Genomic DNA, 20173 nt, shown 5'->3' with positions numbered 1-20173 from the left:
GGTGGCGGTACCATAATGCCAGCCTCCAGAGTCTTGCTTTTTAACCAAAATACCGTAGTAGTCTGTGGATGAATTATTTTCACATTAAGTAATTTCATTTATTTTGTTAATTTTATAGGTGATTAAGAAATAGTTGGTTGAAAATTTGTTGGTCTAAATCATTTTGTCTATTATACTATATAAAAACGTTTAAATTTTGCAAATTATTGAGTAGAGAAACTTTTCTTACCGTCTTTTAAAAATGAGTATGCTAAATATTTTTATACCAACAAAATGCTCTTAAACATTTATAGCTGTTTTGTGTGCTTTCAAAGGAATTTTTCTCTAAATCAAAACAAAAGCAGTAGTATCTGTCATTCTTGTTAACATTCTTGTTTATTTAGTCATAACAAGGTAGATGTGAATCATGTCCTTTAACTTTATATTCTTTTGTTTTTTAGCCTCCTCAAATGGGAAGTGTGCCTGTCATGACACAACCAACCTTAATATACAGTCAGCCTGTCATGAGACCACCAAACCCCTTTGGCCCTGTATCAGGAGCACAGGTACTAGACACTATATGTGATACTGTAATGTGCTTGATTTTGAAGGGATGTAATACTAAAATAATCATTGTATATAGCTTGAAATGCAAGTTATTAACATTTTTCTTCATCATATGTGTTACTTCATATCTTTTATAGGAACTTAGAGGGATATTGATTAGGTAGAGAGAAATGGCAAGTAGATTACAAACACTAAATATGAAAATTATCAAGTTTCACATTTTCATTGTATCACTCTGACATTATATTCAAAAACAAACTAGAAAGTTGGGGGGCGGGGGAGTATTTAAAATGCCATATTGACCTTATAACTTTATATGAGAAACTTTCCTCTTCAGATGGTTCTAGGCTTGCTCTTCTAGTTCCTGAAAATTCATGCTGCATATTCACTCTTTGTTTTTTTATTCCATTACTAGTGGCAATTGAGGAACCAGTTATGGGGGGGGGGGTACTTTATTTAATTTTTTGCCAGTTTGGGTTAGGAGAAGAGATAGGAAATGTCTTTGTTATTTTATCTGCTTCTCTGGTGGCATATATGGAACCCTGTGTCTGTGGCTCTGGTTATACCATTTAGCAGTTTACAGTTAATTATATGCAATTGTTAAAGTACTTCTCCTTTAGTTACATGGGTTCCCATGTTAACTGATTGGTTACTATATATGTTTATTGCTTATTTGAAGACACTTGAGTAATAAACATCTGACAATGTACTTGTTATTTTAATTTAAAAATTTTTTTTTAATTTTATTTAAGGAATATAATACAATACTTCATGCATTTAATATATACAAATTTGGGAACATGGTGATTCTCCCCTATCCCATTCCTAGTTCCACCCTTCTTTCTCCTCCATCTCCCTTTCTTATTTTTTTACAAAGATCAGTTTTCAGGTAATTTTAAGCTCATAAGATTAACCTTGCACTAAGTAGAGAATACGAAGAAAAAAAAAGAACAGAAACAAACAAGAAAAACCTTGTTCCTCAACAGTGAAATTAAGAGCTGTTCAAAATCATCGTATCTCAAGGTGTCAGTCTCACTCCTATAGATTACCTTTTGGGTACTCTTCTTTATTTATTTATTTATTTATTTATTTATTTTAGATTTATTTATTTATTTGAAATTCAGAGTTACACATAGAGAGGAGAGGCAGAGAGAAAAATAGGTCTTCTATCTGCTGGGTTCACTCCCCAGTTGGCCGCAACTGCCAGAACTGCACCAGTCCGAAGCCGGGAGCTTGCTTCCTCCAGGTCTCCCACACGGGTGCAGGGGCCCAAGGGTTTGGGCCATCTTCTGCTGCTTTCCCAGGCCACAGCAAAGAGCTGGATCAGAAGTGGAGCAGCCAGGACTGAAACCAACACCCGTACAGTATGCCAGCACTGCAGGTGACGGCTTTACCTGCTATGCCACAGCGCCAGCCCCTTAGGTACTCTTATTAGTTACCATAGATCAGAAAGAGCATATGGTATTTGCCTTTTTGTTACTGGCTTATTGTACCATTTTGTTGCAAATGATAGAACTTCTTTTTTTTCTTTTTTTTTTTTTAACTGCTGTGTAGTATTACATAGTGTATACATACCATAATTTCTTTATCCAGTCTTCAATTGATGGACATCTGGGTTGATTCCATATCTTAACTCTTGTATATTGAGCTGAAATGAACGGGGTGGGGGGGTACAGATCCCTTTTTCATATGCTGATTTCATTTCCTTTGGATAAATTCCCAGGAGTGGTATGGCTGGGTCATATGTTAGGTCCATATTCAGCTTTCTGAGATATCCCCATTGTCCTCCATAGTGGCTTTACCAGTTTAGACTCCCACCAACAGTGGATCCTTTTTCACTTGAATACATATGCTTTACATTTGCAAAGGCTTGCAAATGTTACATTGCCAGAACTAGTTATCTTTATTCAGTTTAAATCTAGTCTCTACATAATTTGTAGACTAGTAAATCATAGACATCCTTTCATTTTTCAGTCTTTTGAGTATTGAGCTCATTTAATAAAGTGATAAAGTCTGTTGACTGGGAATGGCTAGTGAATTTATTTAGTTCTAATTAAAAAGTAAAATCCAGGTTGATCACATAGCACACATGCCTCCCGCGACCTGTCAATGTTAAAGTGAGTTTTTTTTTTCTGTTCCTTACTCAGTTGAGTACTTACAGTGAAGATAGTTGGAAATTGGCAATCATTGATTTTAATAAGTCTGTTACTTTTTATGCATTTGTTTTTATAAAAATGGATTATGAGTACTTAACTCAGTACTTTTACTCTCAGCTTTATTATGAGTACTTTTACTCTCAGCTTTTATCAGCAGTAGTTCTGATTACTTGCATAATTTTCTAAAAAATCATACTAGATATTTGACAATCATTTGAGAAACATGCAGATTTCCTTCTATTTGATGTTTACTTGAAATTATATGAAGAGTCTTAAAAATTTTTTTAAATGGATATGATGAAAAAACTATGCATGAATTTCAATTTTTTTTGTACCAAAATAAGTTTGCCTTTTTTTTTTTTTTTTAAGATTTATTTATTTGAAAGAGTAGGGTTGGTATTGTGGCATAAGGGGTTAAGTCAATGCCTGCAGTGTCCATGTCCCATATGGGTGTTGGTTTGAGTCCTCACTGCTCTGCTTCTGATCCAGCTCCCTGCTGGTGTACCTGCAAGGACGGCCGAGGATGGCCCAGGTGCTTGGACTCCTGCACCCATGTGGGAGACCTGGCAGAGGCTTCTGGTTCCTGGTTTCAGCATCCTCCGGTTCTGGCCATTACAGCCATTTGGGGAGTGAGCCAGCAAGTGGGAGACTGTCTCTCTCTCTCTCTCTCTCTCTCTCTCTCTCTTTTCTCTCTCGCTCTATTTCAGTTTTGTTTCTCTCTCTGTGTTTAACTCTGCCTTTCAAATAAATCTTTAAAAAAAAGAAAAGCTGGAGAGACAGAGAGAGTGATCTTCTCTGCTGGTTTACTCCCCAGATGTCCACATGGCCAGCACTGGGCCACACTGAAGCCAGGAGCTGGGAACTTCTTCCAGGTCTCCCTCATGGGTGGCAGGGGCTCAAACACTGGGGTCATCCGCTGGTGCTTTCCCCAGGCCATTAGCAGGGAGCTGGAACACTAAGTGGTGCCCATATGAGATGCCAGCATCTTAGACGGTGGCTTTACCTGCTACATCACATCAACTCCAGTTATTTGAGCTTTAATTCCATTTTTCCATAAACTTTGAAGTACACCCATACAGGTAATACACTTCCTTCTGTGTTTTATTTCATTTCCTTTTTTAGCTACACTTTTTTTTTTTTTTTTTTTGACAGAGTTATAGACAGACATAGAGAAAGGTCTTCCTTCCGTTGGTTCACTCCCCAAATGGCCGCCACGGCCAGCACTGCGCTGATCCGAAGCCAGGAGCCAGGTACTTCCTCCTGGTCTCCTATGCAGGTGCAGGGGCCCAAGCGCTTGAGCCATCCTCCACTGAGGATGCCACAGCAGAGAGCTGGACTGGAAGAGGAGCAACCGGGACTAGAACCTGGTGCCAATATGGGATGCTTGCACAGCATGCAGAGGATTAACCACGTGAGCCACAGTGCCAGCCCAGTTAGCCACACTTTTAGCTTCAAATATGTATCATCAATTTTAAAAATTAACTTGGTTTTCTGCTATAGGGAACTAGATGGTAAGAACCTAAATATATTCAAATAAGCACTTAACAGCAATAACAAGAAAGTTATGGTGCAAATCTGTAGACGAGAAACCACTGGCTACAGATGTCATTTCCCTGATGAATAGTTAAAACATACCCTCTGGCTGCATCTTTAGTAAGCTACCTTAAGCAGTTTCCAAGCATAATTTCCGTGCATTGTGTTACCTAATTCTCAAAATATCTGTTAAAGTAGGTAGGTCTGCTGTTACCATCATGTTTGATAGGTGAAGAAGACTGAGACTTGGAAAAGTTCTTCAGCTAATAAGCAGGCAGTGAAATGCAGCTCACCTTCAGGTGCCTGTGATTCCTTATCCAGTGCTCATTTGTACCATGTTACCTCCTACTCCTGGGACAGAGCCCATATGGTCACTTGTAGTAGTGTTATTTTTATTAGCAATGAACCTCTCTGCAAATTCTTAAGAGTTTTCTTACTGATTTATGACCCACATTTACACATTCAATATAGAATTACTATAGTTGTCAAGAATATCCTGCACAATTCTGTGTAATACTTTATACATAATCAAAACATTGTATATGAGTTTTGATTTTCTGAAAAATATAGTTAAGAAAATCTTAATAAAAAAACCTTTATATAAATTTCTGGCCTGCAGTATCTGCATTTTATTTACTTTTTTTTTTTTTTTTGGAGATTTTATTTATTTATTTGAGAGGTAGAGTTACAGAGAGGGAGAGACAAAGGTCTTCCATCCACTGGTTCACTCCCTAAATGGACTCAACAGCTGAGCTGATCTGAAGCCAGGAGCCAGGAGCTTCCTCCCAAGCACTTGGGACATCCTCCACTGCCTTCCCAGGCCATAAGTAGAGAGCTGGATCAGAAGAGGAGCAACAGGGATACCAAGCAGTCCCATATGGAATGCTGGCTCTGCAGGCAGAGCTTAGCCTGCTCACCACAGCACCAGCCCCAGCATCTGCTTTTAAGCCAGGTTTTATATCCAGTTGTGTTCCAAAACCCATATAATGTTTTTCACTGAAATGACAAAAAGAGTACCAGAATTTCCATGTCCTTTAAAAGACACTGATAGAAATGCCTTTTCTTTATGTCAGAACAGATGTGAATGAGAACATTAAGGTAATTTAATTAGGGTAAGTTTCTTGTTGAGAGTTTAGTTTTGGAGTACTTGATTCGATGGCAGGAGCCAGGTGCTTCTCCTGGTCTCCCATCTGGGTGCAGGGCCCAAGCACTTGGGCCATCCTCCACTGCACTCCCGGGCCACAGCAGAGAGCTGGCCTGAAGAGGGGCAACCGGGACAGAATCCGGCGCCCCGACCGGGACTAGAACCCAGTGTGCCAGCGCCGCAAGGTGGAGGATTAGCCTAGTGAGCCACGGCGCCGGCCCCAAATTGGTTTTGATTTGTTAGCTAATAGTTACTATTTGTTAAAATATTAGATATTTGCCCAAGGAATGAAGGTGGCTTTGATTTCATGATTTTTTTTTTTTTTTTTAAGATTGATGTATTTTGAAAATGAGAGGAAGAGAGAGAGAGACAAAGAGAGTGATATCTTGCATCCACTGGTTCACTCCTCAGGTGGCTGCAATGGTCAGGCCTGGTCCAGGTGGAAGCCAGGAGTCAGAAACTTCATCCAATTCTCCCACATGAGTGGCAGGGGCCCAAATACCTGGGCCATCTTCCACTGCTTTTCCTAGGCCATAAGCAGGGAGCTGGATCAGAAGTGGAGCAGCCAGAACATGAACTGGCAACATATGGGATGCCAGTGTCACAAACAACAGCTTTACCCACTCCTCACAACACTGGTTCTTCATGATTATTGTTAATAATTTAAAAATGAAACTCTTTATCTTTGAAGTGAGTGGGATTTTTACATGCTTTTATACTTAGTGGTTCTTAGGTTATCCCTTGAGTTGATTTTGTCCCTTCAGTACTAGCAGTAACCAAAATAATTTTTCTTAATGAAATGTCTTTTATTCTTTCATTCTAATTTTTAGCATGTAATTCAGGATCCCTTGAGGGCACATACCACTTCTTTGTACATTGTAAAGTAAATAGTAATTTAAATGAATAAATGAAATCCCACCAAAATCTAATCTTATAACCAAATTCTAGCTCTACAGCTATTATCAAAAATCCTTTTTTGCTCTTTGATGTGTTTTGGAGGCACGGCAGCCATTATACATCTAGGGCAACTTGTAGTCCTGGTCTCTTTCCTGATTACTGTTAATATTTTTGAGAGAATCACAACCTTGCCATTTAGTGATAGATTCCAAACTGTGCTGTGTGTTCTACATTGTATCTGGGTTACTCTTAAGTACTGGATTAGTACCTCTCTGGAAAGCATCTAATACCTTTCAGTTCAAACTGTTCTTGTTTTAGGCTGTTGTCTTCATTATAGGTACCTTGTAGCTTTGAAATGTCTTCTGTGCACATACTCTGCTCTCTCCCCATCTTTCTGGATTTGCTTGTTGTTCTGTATTTTAGAGATATTTTAATTCAACTATTATTTAAGAATGGGTATTTTGTTCTGTTTCATGCCTCACATTGTGGCTGATTTTTTTTTCTACATTAGTTCATCTTTCTAGCTGTTTGTGTGGAAACTACTAGGTCCTTATGGTTTTTAATTTTTTCTCTCTTGTATGCTTCCTTAAAGCCTTACTGTTTGATTGCTTACTGCTTGTTGCTAGTGTGTCTTTTTCTTGACTTGGTGAGAATGGTGACTCTTGCCTTTTACTGGTGCTTTATAATAAATTTTAATGGTGCTTTTATACAAATTGGAATGTCCATTGCTGGTCAATAGTTTGAAAGCTTGTTCGACATTTGCAATGTGTTACTAAGCATGAAGTTACAGAGAGTCATTGTAAAGCTTAATAATACTCTGCAGCATGTTTATATGACAATTTAGATATTGTTGAAGCTCTTCAAGGAGGGTGGTTGTGCTTGCTGTGTTCCTATCATTTCCTTATGCAAGAAACCCACACTGATTCCTTGTCAAACTGTTTCCCAAAGGCAATATGAAACTACAGCATATTGAGACATTTAATTTTAAACATAAACATATTAAACATTTTGTTGATTTCTTTATTGGTATTAGACATATTTTCCTCCTGTTTATGGAAGAATATGGCTAAAGATGCAAAACAGCAGCTGCTCTTTTTGTTTGCAGGGGCCAATGTTAAGTAAGTCTGACATCAGTTAAATGTCTGAAAGGAAACAATGGCTTGTTGTGAGTGCTTTTTACTCTTCTAAATAGAGACACTGTTGGCTTTAGATATTAGAATAATTCAAGTCTTGCAAAAAATGGTCTTTTTAATGACTTTCTTGTATGTTAAGAACTAATGGCTGTTTGCTTTTAGGCTTAGTGTTTGGGTTGTGGTTTTTTTTTTGTTTGTTTGTTTGGTTTTGGTTTTTTAAAACTTTTTTGGTGTATTAATTGTGGGTTTTGGCAATGCTGCTTTTGTCAGCTGATTTGTCCAGCTGGATTTCTGTGCAAAAGGCCTTTTGCCTTGTCAGCAATGTTATACTTTATTCATCCTTGCCTACTACAGAATACCATGAGGGAATTTACTTTGAAAATTGAGATTTAGTAGCATCAGTACTGGTCCTGTAGTTTCCAGTGCACATGAGAATCAGCCCTAATAGAAATGCTAAGAGTGCATCCCATCTGGGACCTCTTTTGTTAATAATATCTCCTGTAGAATAAGGCTTTCTAAAAGGTGGAAATCTGATTTCTTGAGTTTATTAATAAAGCCAGGAAATACTCTTAAAATGTTGAGTGACTGAAATTCTTCACTCTCTTCATGATAATATTCGTGATCATGTACAGCACTGTGTGTATATAATGCACAGAAATATATTGACTCTTAACATTTACTAGAAAAGTCACTTTAAAAAGTAATTTCTCTATTCTCCCATTAACTTCATCCTGAAAATTAAATATCGCCATAAATTCTAGCTGAGTTGAAAATAATTGGAATAGCAAATTTTAGAGAGTTTAAAACAACATTATGTACATTAGGTGCCCTATCAGTTTCCTAGTTTTACCATAGCAAAGTATCACAACTTGATGGTGAAAACAACAGAAATTTATTTTCTTCTAGTTCTGAAGACTGGAAGTCCAAAATCAAGGTGTTGGCAGGGCCACGTGCTCTTGAAATGCTTTAAAGGAGGATCCTCCCTCACTTCTAGCTTTAGATAGTCCCAGTCATTATATGGTCTACAACTAAAACTCTTCAGCCTCTTCCTCTGGCAAATGGCATTTTCTTTTCTTTTTTTTTTTTTTTTAAAGATTTATTTTATTTATTTGAAATACAGAGTTACAGAGAGAGGTAAAGACAGAGCGAGAGGTCTTCCATCTGCTGGTTCACTCCCCAATTGGCCACAACTGCCAGAGCTGTGCTGATCCGAAGCCAGGAGCTTCTTCCTGGTCTCCCATGTGGGCGCAAGGGCCCGAGCACTTGGGCCATCATCTACTGCTTTCCCAGGCCATAGCAGAGAGCTGGATCAGAAGAGGAGCAGCCGGGACTAGAACCATCGCCCAAATGGGATACTGGCACCACAGGTGGAGGATTAACCTGTGCCATGGGGCTGGCCCCTTAATTACCTTTTTCCACGAGCCTTTTGAAGTAGCCTTGTAGCAAATAAATGGTACTTTGTAGTTGCATTTCATTTTTGTTTTGTCTTGTTATAGTACCAATCAACATAATCCTTAGGTTTTCATTTTCTTTGATTTTTGAGGGAATCACAACTTGAGATCTAAATTAGTAAGCAACAAACTATATTCACGTATGTCAAGCCAGTATTTGTGGTTCCTGTACACCAAATTAAATAGTGACAGGATTTTTTATGTATGGAAGATGTTAATTTTTAGCCCAAGTCAGTTAATATTTCATTCCATGAGTTTGGGAACTCTTATAATCTATTTTCCTTTGTCCAGTTTGGTTCCCTTTAATGCTGTCAATTTAGGGATTGTCATATTTCAAATGAGATGACATTGAAGGTGCCATTTTTGAATAACAAAGCATTCTATCTTAACATTTTTAGGTTATTTTGAACTCTAGCAGTAGTCTTCAGTTTTAGAGACATCTAAAGAAAACAGACCTTCAAAGAGGAATGCCCTCAGGTCACATGTAGTTTCTCCTAAAGCAAGGTAGATAGTGTTTTGAAGGGCACAGAGTTAATATTTGCTTAATTTTGTGATGTTACTGTTAGGCACACACAAAGCTAAGAAGCAGTTAATAAGTGGCAATAGACTCAACCTTAAGGATAGATTCTCTACATCTGTATAGTAGAGAAACCCTCTTTTTTAGCCTTATCTCGACAGCTTAGAAATAGTATTACCTTTAATATAAAATAAATGGAAGGTAATATGTATTCCTATATAACTAGATTCAGATGTACCACTAGTGACCTGGCCATGTTGGGTGGGGAAGGTCTGGCCCATGGCTATATAAGGCCTTTGGAGTCATTTGATGTGGCCCTGCCAGGGCAAGCACAGGCAGGACTTGAAATCCATTAGGAGACTAATTTTTAAGTTAAAAATTTTGGAGGCCAGCGCTATGGCATAATGGGTAAAGCCGACACCTGCAGTGCCGGCATCTTATATGGGCACTGGTTTGAGTCCGGGCTGCTCCATTTCTGATCCTATTCTCTGCTACGGCCTGGGAAAGCAGTAGAAGATGGCCCAAGTCCTTGGGCCCCTGCAGTTGTGTGGGAGACCCAGAAGAAGCTCCTGGCTGCTGGCTTCGGATCGGTGCAGTACCAGCCGTTGCAGCCAGTTGGGGAGTAAACCAGCAGATGGAAGATCTATCCTTCCTCCCTCCCTCCCTCTCTCCCTCTCTCCCTCTCTCCCTCTCTCCCTCTCTCCCTGTCTCCCTGTCTCCCTCTCCCCCACCCTCTGCCTCTCCCCTCTCTGTGTAACTCTGACTTTCAAATAAATAAAATCTTAAAAAAAAAAAAAAAAAAGAAAGAAAATTTTGTGTGGCCTGCAAATGATTCCTCATTTCCGCAACCATTACCTAAAACAACTTCCTGTTCTCTGAGTCAGTTTTATAGCTGTAGTATCCTATAGCATAGTACTGTGGTCTCTAAATATTTTGATTACACAGCAGTAGCAGGAAAGTATGTGGTAGTCCTTTTGTGCTGCTTTAATACCACAGGCTGGGTTATTTATAATGAACGTATTTGTTGGCTGACAGTTTTAGAGGCTGAGGATTCTAATATCCAGGTGCCAGCATCTGGTGAGAACGTTCTTGCTGTATATTAACATGGAGAAGGCATCACACAGCAGAAGGACAAAAAGAACAAGAACGTGAGCAGGAAGGTTGAACCCACTCCTGCAGCGACAGTGTTAGTCTGGATGAGGGTGGAGCCTTCCTGATCTAAACACTGCTTGGGGCTGCCGCTGTGGTGCGGTGGGTTAAAGCCCTGGCCTGCAGCACCAGATCCCATATGGGTGCCAGTTCGATTCTCAGCTGCTCCACTTTTGATCCAGCCCCCTACTAATGTGCCTGGGAAAGCAGCAGAGAATGGCCCAAGTCCTTGGTCCTCTGCACCCACTGGGAGACCCAGAAGAAGCTTCTGACTCTTAGCTTTGGATCAGCTCAGCTCTGGCTGTTGATCACCATCTGGGGAGTGAACTACTGGATGGGAGACCTCTTTCTCTGTCTCTACCTCTCTCTGTAACTCTTTCAAATAAATAAAATCTTAAAAAATAAATAAACAAATGCCTCTTAAAAAGTCCTACCCCACTATCAATAGGGTGGTAACAATTTCATTGTGAACTCTGGAGAGGACGATCAAACCACAGCAAGCATGTACCCTCAGTTCATGTATATTTATTGATTTTATTCCTATAGCAATGTCTTAGTACATTTTTAATCATGTAAAACAGATTTTGAGATTTTTAAATAATTACGTTTTAAATTAAAAGTTCTAATAATTTTTCTTACACCCTACTTTGGAGACCATTTTTATAAGAAACTTGTTTTATAACCAAAAAGCATTTTAATTTAACATGTTTTAGAATGCTTGTAATATAGTTGCTGTATTGCCTGTACCTGAGAATCCTAAAGGAATCCTGAGGAAGCATAAGTGACTGCTTGATGATAGCATGAAAGTCCTTCAAGAGACTCAAAGTGCTGAGAGCATAGCATCAGAGCAACAGCAACACGGGTTCAGTGACATTGGAAAGGCAGCTAAGCTCACCACTATACTACCAGGGCCCTTCAGTGACATTTGAGCTAGGCGTCCTGCAGGGTTAGATGAATATTTGATAATAGGTGCTTGGGAAGGTTGAACTAATACTACTACACTCTAGGAAACTTGCTCAGTGCTTATTTTTATAAAATCCCTAAGACCGCCCTAAAGAGAGAGACATATTTTGGGGTTATGTATTCTATATCTAATTTTATGAGAGAGGATTAGATTTGGTTCTATCTTTCTGCAAAACTAACTTTGTCATTCCAGATAAAGGAAGTATATCCATTTGTCTCTTAGAACGTTGGGCTTTGCTTCTTCAAAGAAGACAAAATCAAGCATTGCTATTTGCTTCCCATGTTTTTGGGTAACTGAAAAATTCAAATATGAAGCTGTAGTAAAGTGATTTCTCTAAGAATTTTAAGTGCATCTGTTGATACATTAGATAATTTTCCTCAAATATCCTATCCTTTATTCTTGAATTGTACTAGCCTTACGTCCTGAGACTGCTGTTTTCTTGTTCTAACTTGAAATTTTGTTTCTTTGGTATTAAAATGTATAATGCAGAAGTGTCCATTTTTTTGTGTTATGTTTTAATCTGTCATTAGAATTGACTGTAGGTATGTTTATCTTTTATTAATTTGTGATTTTTATACTCTGTCTTTATTATATTAAATACTTGCTATAACCAAAAGCACTCCAGAACAGTTTTACTTGGAAGATGAACACTTTGGGATACCATTAAAATTTTTTTTCCAATTTTTTTTAGGTTGACTGGAGAGGGAGAAGACTTTCAACTAATTATTAATTACTCGTAATTTTTTTATATTCTGCTCTTCTCAATATTTCATTTTCCTGTAAATGAGTAAAAAAGACAAAGTATGCCTATACTGAATAGTGAAACTAACCAGTTAGTTTAAAAGACATCCTTAGTTGTGATGTGGATCATTTTGATTTGAATAAACTGATAACTCTGAGTTTTTAGCTCAGTGGGAATGTGGGGACAGAATTTCATTTGAAATGAATAGGTTAATGCAATTGTTTTACTTTTATTTGTTACAGATTTCTGGTGTTTACATGTTTAATAGGATTTGTCTTGAATAATTAATCAATCATGATTTGGTTTATGCTGGCTTGTAAAGTACATTTTTTTGTGATGAAGTTGATAGTTGGATTTTTAAATTCCTTATCCTCTGGTCCTTTAATCTGCCTACATTGGTTTCCTAATTTACTCACAAGAAGGATAAGTAAAGAGAGTCAACTCTTGTATTTTTAGGTGACTTTTTCAGGCTTTAAAAATCCTGCTGCTTCTTACCCACGAGGTTGCCCCTTCTTACTCTTTGGTTATTCCTACTTTCCTTGAGCAGTAATTCGGCAACAGCCTAATTCTTTCTTTTAAGAATTCCTTTCCTTATCTACTCTTTGAGCTGACAATTTACTCATCAGTATGCGATTAAAGTTCCCAGTCCTTGGAGGCATGTAGCTTGCTCAGCTGTTTCATCTGCTGGAGACTGATCTTGATGATAAGAAACTTGGTAGGGGGTATTAAATCTTGTTTTCTCATTGGTGATATCTATCATGTTTTAATTTGGGTACATATTTACAGATACACAACATATGCAGGAGTGTATATAATTTACCAACTTAAGAAACTAGTAACCAAGTAGCACTTTCGGTTTAAAAAGTGCACATTTTCTTCAAGGAAGGTTGATCCTCTTCGTCGGTGTTTGTCAGCATGTAGGACTTCTCTCTAGCAGCATTCTCACATAATGAGAAAAATTCAAGAGTCCCCTTTGTCTATGCTTCCAGAGACATTTTCACTTGTGACTGTCAGGTCTTCACACTGCTGCCATCATGAAAATCATGATTTGAGAAGATATTTTAGTGTGGTAGTCTCATAGTAGAATTGTGATTTTGGATAATTCTATCTGTTGTAAGTAGGATTTGTTGCTGCCTTAACTTCAAGCAAAAGAGAAACTCTGCTTTAGAGAGAAACCCAGTTAATCTTGCAGATAAATGTGACCATTTCTCTCCAGGTTGGTAAATAATGATCAGTTATCTGCTATGAATGGTTATCCATGGTTAGGCTGAAGGGGGAAGAGACCTGTACAATGAAGTTTCACCTTAATCTATGTCTGCATGGTTGGAACCTGAAATTTCAGGCTCATATGTGCTGCCCTGTCCTTTGATACATCGCAGCCCGCTTGGTTCTGTCAATCTTACCATTGCCTTTGAACATTTATTTCTGAGAATAACATTTGGATTAGAAAATCACCAGTATAACCAATGGTGATTTCTAAATCTGTAAATTGATCTTGGCATCTAGAACAATAAATTCAATGTAGTGGTGATACAATATTGCTGAAACTCATTGGCTAACTCATTCTCTATAGTGCTTTTAAAAAAAAAATAGAAAGGTAGAAATAAATGAGATCATTTTGGAACAGCAAAGATAGATTTTGAGGCTTGAGATTCTTTATAGGATTTGAATGGTGGAAGTATAAAGTGAAACTGTTTCCATGTAGACAACTTTAGTGTAATACTCAAATAATCATCCATAAAAGGACAGCTCATTTCTTAATATCCCTGTGCTTACATGCTCTGCAAACTTACATAGATGGGAAAGAGAATTAAAAGTTTGTTCATGTTGTGTTTAAAAATGTTTACATTGGCTTAGAGAAGAAGATAACATGTACAAACATCCTGGTTCTTTGGGAATCATCTTTCATTTAGAGAATGCTAAAGGTATTTATGGAGTTCAGTGTTCTACTTGCCCTATACTGTATTCAAATTAAATAAATGATAAGGGCAGATTCTAAGAGTCCAGCAAATATATTGAAACAGGAAACAGAATCAAAAATCTTAAGTGTTCTTATTATTCAGGGGAACAATTAGACTAGGCAACCTGTGAGGTCCTTCTCACCTCCCATAGTTATACATCTGCTGCAGTGTGTTCAGATAAGTAAGCAGAGGACAGCTGTTTTTGAAAAAATGTGTGAGCAGGGCAGATCTTATGAAAAATGAAAGAAAGAATGTTGTAGCTGGATGCATTTGGTCTATATTGAATTCAGAATTCACATGGCTTTGGACTGATAGCCTGCACACAGGAAGCTATTGTCCCCCAATTAAAAAAAAATCATCTAATTATGCATCACTTCCTCTGTATGTCCATTTTAGTGCTCATGCACACACACACACACACACACATACTCTCAAGGTCTTAACCATGAGTCAGCTTATATTGACCTTTTGGATAAAGACTTTATACCTTTGGAGTTTTAGAAGCACAGAAAAACACATGCCATTTTGATACCCTTTAATTTGGCGTGTGACTTACATTTCTGTTTAGATAATTCCATTTTCTGCAAAGGCTGCCTTTATATTTATTAAAGATGAGAAAACAAAAACCACTTCTTCTTTCATTACATTTTCTGCTTTCATGTTCTGTCATTCTGAGATCTTTTTTTCTTTCCCTCTCTCTGTCTTCTTTCCCCCAGCTGTCGGCAGCATCCAGCCCCTCCAGTCACAGTCCTCACAGAGCTTCAGGAAAGGACCCCTTTGCAGAGCTCTCTTTGGAGGATTTCTTATAAATCACTTTAGGTATTGCTGCTTGTTGGGGGAGATGGGACTTAACTACTTTTTAAGATTTACCAAACATGAAGCACTGAATTCACTCTTCTTCTGATTCTTTAAAGGCCTCTAGGTTCCCTCTTGTCCTCCTTTATTCTTTAGGCAAAGAATAAAAATAGGTCAAGATAGGACATAAGGAGAAACAACTTTCGGAAGGTATCTTTAATATAATGAGAAAGTGTGAAATCAAAGGGTCGTCTTACACACAGAAGCATCCACTGCTTACAGCAGATGGATGAAATCAACTACCACCCTTAAAACCAGAGTGTTTTAAGTAACTCTTAAAAGGATTGTAAGGAACCACCACAACGTTACCCATGCATTAGAGCTTCATCAGAAACAAACATCTTTCCTTTAGTTTAATTAAGTGGCCCAGGATTAGTTGTGGAAAATTCATTTCAAAAGTTTCTTTGATTTTTGATTTATTATGTATGCTTTTCACTTAAAAATAGTTTTTGTTTTTTGTTTTGTTTTGTTTTTGTTAATTTAGGGCAGGTGACTACTTCAGCCCTTTCAATTAGAAGAATTCTGTCTAGGATCCACACTGCCTCTGTTTGCTGGAGGACAGCATAATTTGTTCTTCTTGGTGCCCTAGCCCCCAGTTTAGATATCCCTCCTAGATCTTAGGGAGTTTGTACTCTTCTTATTTAGTAAGTTATTAGTACATCTACTTCAATAATGTCTTTGAGTGAGTGGTTTCAAGATTGAGGTATCTTTCAACAGTGATTCCCTGTTGAAAAGTATCTGTTTCTAGATCCTTCAAATTTTGATTTATACTAGTAAAGGAATGATTTACTCAGCATAACATTACTCTTATTGTCTCTGATTTTATATCATTTGGAAGTAATAATTTTTGCTTTACCAATTGAGAATTAAATATTATTTAATATTATTTTTATAGGAAAATTTGTGCTTATAGAGAGGTTTTTCTGAATGGGTCATGGAAGAATAGCTTATTGGTCGTCTTTCTTCCCCTCTCCCACATTCTACCCCTCAGTTTTTAGTAATCACAAAACATATTTTAAAGTCCTTATGACTATACTTGAAATATTGAGTTTTGGCACATGGTAAACTGTTAATTCATTTTGTTTTGTAATCAGGGTTTGTGATAAACATACTGTGAACACTTTTGGGCCAGTTGTGGTAAAGGACATGAAATATTATTTGTAGGGGGACCTCTTACAATGCAATGAATTAACTTACATACTTGTTTTTTTCCAGATACAATTTATGTAACTAGATGGAAGAAAATGGAATTATTCCAGAAAGACAAGTGCTCAAGCAGCAAATCCTTACTTCCAGCAAAATCCAAACTGCTGTCTCTAAAACTCTTCTTCCATTAGAATGCTACAGTAACCCAGTGAAGGCCCATGAAGGAAATTGGGACTAGTTTATAGGAAAACGTATCAATACAGTTTATAAAGCCAAGAATTGCCATGATTTAAGACTAAGATCTGTCTTTTTGGTGACTAACTCTTCAGTTCTTTCAACTCCTATTAATACCCATAATCAGTAACCTACCAAGAAAAGCCCTTATTTGGGAAGTGTGAAATTTGTATTTGGAAAAGCTGCCTGGAGAGAAGAGCTATGTCCTTTATTATAATTCAGCAGGACTCTTTGTGGGGGATCAAAATCATAATTCTTAATTTTGCATTCTCTTCTTTTTTCTCCAGTCCTTACAGAAATAGTAACTGAAATTAATTTTTCTTTTTTTAAAAAAATTTATATTCAGTTTGCAGTAGACATTCCTTAAGTATTTGTATTTATTTATGATTATCAATTTTACGTAACATTAATATTATATCAAACCTCCTTACGAAAATGAGTATGGATGTACACAGTATGTTTGATTTTTATCCACAAGAATGAATCTGATTCAGAATGCTTTTCAGCTGACATACGGAGCACTAAATATTTTAAGGTATCCATAGGTCTGGATCTCTTAAGAATTCTCAGTCTCTATGGGATTTAGGAAAGCATTATAAATGCATTAATCCTTATAGTCAATTCTGTGCCTAGGATTTTGCAAGGGAACAGTTCACTGACTAGGAGAAGCACTACATTTTAAATTCAGCATTAGTGCATTGGGAAGGATCTTTACTGCTTTGTGCTTGGCATGTCATTATTTTCCATTGACATTAGGGCCTTTCCAAAATGAATGTGAGGAATTGCTTTCACTTCAAGACTTTCCTTCTTTTCAGTAAAACTCTAGGAGGTGTTATGGGGGGAGGGAAGGGGGTCAAAATCCTTGAAGCTTTTATTTGGCTCGTGCCATGTTATGATCATGTACCTTTTAAATAAGGGGAAATAGTATCTTTAAAGTTAATGTCTAGCCAAGAGTTTAGTTAGCGAAGAATTAAACTGCACTGTTGATCGGTGCTTTGTGTAAATACATCTTAACGTTTGGGTTGAGAGGGGCCTTAAGAAGGACAGTTCGTTGTAGGAAAGCAATTCTGTACATGAGTTTAAGCATACTTGTTGCATTGTCTCTGCAGATTCTATTTTTGTTTACAATATTAAAATGTATGTTAGCAAAATGGGTGGATTTTCAAATAAAATGCAGCTTCCACAAAACTTTCGTTATGGTATTCTGGTTTTAGGTGCAGTTTCTTTTTTTCCTTTTCCTTTTTATTATCAATATCACTTTTTGCTAATAAAGTATACTTAGGTGATTACATTTGCTGATTTAATAAACTGTAAAATTCATTTTTGCCTTGTGAAATTTCCAAAAAGAATTATCTTTGTACTTTTTAATGATAAGCCAGAATAACTTATTGAAATTGTTCTTCTTTGCCTTTGATCAGATGCCTTCAGTCAGGTAAGTTTAAGGGAGAAAATGCTTTTGAACTTGACACATTGGTACCTATGATTATGTTTGCCAAAGAAACCTTTGACTAGGTCATGTTGCTTATTAAATAGCCCATAGAATTCAGAGTATATATGCGAGAGGGATTAACAGCCTTACATTGATAAATGTCTTCATGATATTTGCATGGTTGAAAAAATAATCTTTAGTCAATATGGGTTATTAATTTTGTCAGTTTTTAAGGTTTGCTATTAAATAATTTTCATGTAAAATGAGAAATTGTACTTTTATTAGTTAGATTCCTTAACATCTCAGATTTTCATTTGTCTCTTCTGTGTATGTAGGTATTATATTCTCTGGCTTCTTCTTAATACTTACTTTGTTACTGTGTATCATGAAGTGCTTCATAAACATATTACAATTTCTTCAAACAACTTTTGGACAATGCTGGATAGGTACTACCACAAACTACATGTTTCACAGGTAGCAAGCAGGCACCTGAAAAGGAACTTGTCCAGGTTGATAAGCTAAAAGGTGGAGGAATCAGGTCTTTGGTTTCATGATCCATTGTTCTCTTTGAATGACCTGCTTTAAATTCACATGGATAAAACTGAATTGGGGATCAAGTCCCTCTGCAGTCCAAGCTTAATTCACAGGTAGTCTTTGAAGCACAAGTGCCTCCTCCTGCTCTGATGCCCTGACATCTCTGACAAGGAAGAATGCAAACATGTGATAATAGTAATTTTTTCCAAAAAAAGGGACACTTTTATTTACTTATTTATTTTTAAGGTCAACAAATTTCATGTATTTCATATATATAAATTTAGGAGCATGGTGATACTTCCTACCCTACCCTCCCTCTTCCTTCCCCTTTTTCTTTTAATCTTTACAATGATCTACTTTCAGTTTATTTTTCAATCATAAGATTAACACTACAGGAAGTAAAGAATTCAACAAATAGAAGGAAAAAGCACTATCCTATAGTAGAGACAAGGGTTATGAACAATCACTGAATCTCATTTCGCTCATATACATTACATTTTTTGGGTACTCTGTTCATTACCACAGATCAGGGAACACATAGGATATTTGTAACTGGTTTCCAGTTGTATCAGTTTGTTGCAAACAACAGGATTTTATTGTTTTTTTATTAGTGGCTGAGTAGTAGTCCATAGTGTATATATACTGAATTTTCTTCATCCAGTCATCCGTTGATGGACATCTGGGTTGATTCCATATCTTAGCTATTGTGAATTGAGCTGCAATGAACATGGGAGTACAGGTAACTCTTTCATATGCTGGTTTCATTTATCTTGGGTAAATTCCAAGGAGTGGAATTGTTAGGTCATATGGTGTATCTATTTTCAGCTTTCTGAGGGATCTCCATGCTGTCTTCCACAGTGGTTGTACTAATTTACATTCCCATCAAAAGTGGATTAGGGTATCTTTTTCCTCACCTCTTCACCAACATTTATTGTTTTTTGGTTTCTGTATGAGAGCCATTCTGACTGTGAAAGCTGAAACTTCATTGTGGTTTTTATTTGCATTTCTCTGATGCCTAGTGATCCTGAGCAGTTTTTCATAAGACTGTTAGCCATTTGAATTTGCTCTTTTAAAACATGCCTGTTCAGATCCTTTGCATATTTCTTAACGGGATTATCTGTTTTGTTGTTGTGGTGGTGGTTTTTCTTGATATATTTATGCATTCTGGATATTAATCCTTTATCAGTTTGCATATCTTTTCTCACATTCTATTGGTTGCCTCTTCATTTTTTTTTGGATATCCCCTTTGCAGTACAGAAGTTTCTTAGCTTGATGTCATCCCATGTATCTATTTTTGGTTTTGTTGCCTGTGCTTCTGGGATCTTTTCCAAGAAGCCTTTGCCTATGCCAGTGTCTTGGAGAGTTTCCCCAGTGTTCTCCTGTAGTAATTTGATGGTATCAGGTCATAGTGTTAGATCCTTGATCCATTTTGAGTTGACTTTCTTATAAGGTGCTGTGGCCCAGTGGGTTAAGCCACATCCTGTAGAGTCAGCATACCATATGGACATCAGTTCAGATCCGGCCACTCCACTTCCATTTCAGTTCTCTGCTAATGTGCTTGGGAAAGTAGCAGAAAATGAGCCAAGTTCTTGGACCCCTGCACCCATGTGGGAGACCTGGACGAAGCTGCTGGCTCCTGGCTTCACTCTGGCCCAGCTCTGGCAGCTGTATTGAGAATGGACTGTAGGGAAGGAATCAAGAGAGGAAATGAACAAACCATTTCAGAGACTTGTAAAATCCTCTAGCTTGAATAAAATGTGGGTCCTGAGAGCCATAGCTAAG

General features: G+C 37.3%; 1 protein-coding gene across 16 annotated transcripts in view; it reads left to right on the top strand.

Moving 5' to 3' along the window:
- PICALM (phosphatidylinositol binding clathrin assembly protein) overlaps positions 1-17616 on the top strand; it is a 116145-nt gene extending 98529 nt beyond the window's left edge. For 8 of the 16 annotated variants that reach the window (XM_051821357.3, XM_051821351.3, XM_051821354.3 and 5 more), the window contains 3 exons: positions 441-545; positions 14910-15012; positions 16264-17616. In XM_051821357.3, the coding sequence (XP_051677317.1) occupies positions 441-545; positions 14910-15002 (198 nt within the window). In that variant the 3' untranslated portion in view covers positions 15003-15012; positions 16264-17616. The remainder of the gene's footprint in view (positions 1-440; positions 546-14909; positions 15013-16263) is intronic. The other 8 variants (XM_070076422.1, XM_070076427.2, XM_070076426.2 and 5 more) reach the window with 1 other exon arrangement.
- The last annotated feature ends 2557 nt before the right edge of the window (positions 17617-20173 follow it).

The sequence above is a fragment of the Oryctolagus cuniculus genome, chromosome 1, assembly GCF_051225735.1.
Source record: "Oryctolagus cuniculus isolate XC-2025 breed Fujian yellow rabbit chromosome 1, ASM5122573v1, whole genome shotgun sequence".
In the NCBI taxonomy this organism is placed as follows: Eukaryota; Metazoa; Chordata; class Mammalia; order Lagomorpha; family Leporidae; genus Oryctolagus; species Oryctolagus cuniculus.
This window is presented reverse-complemented; position numbering and strand designations above follow the sequence as displayed.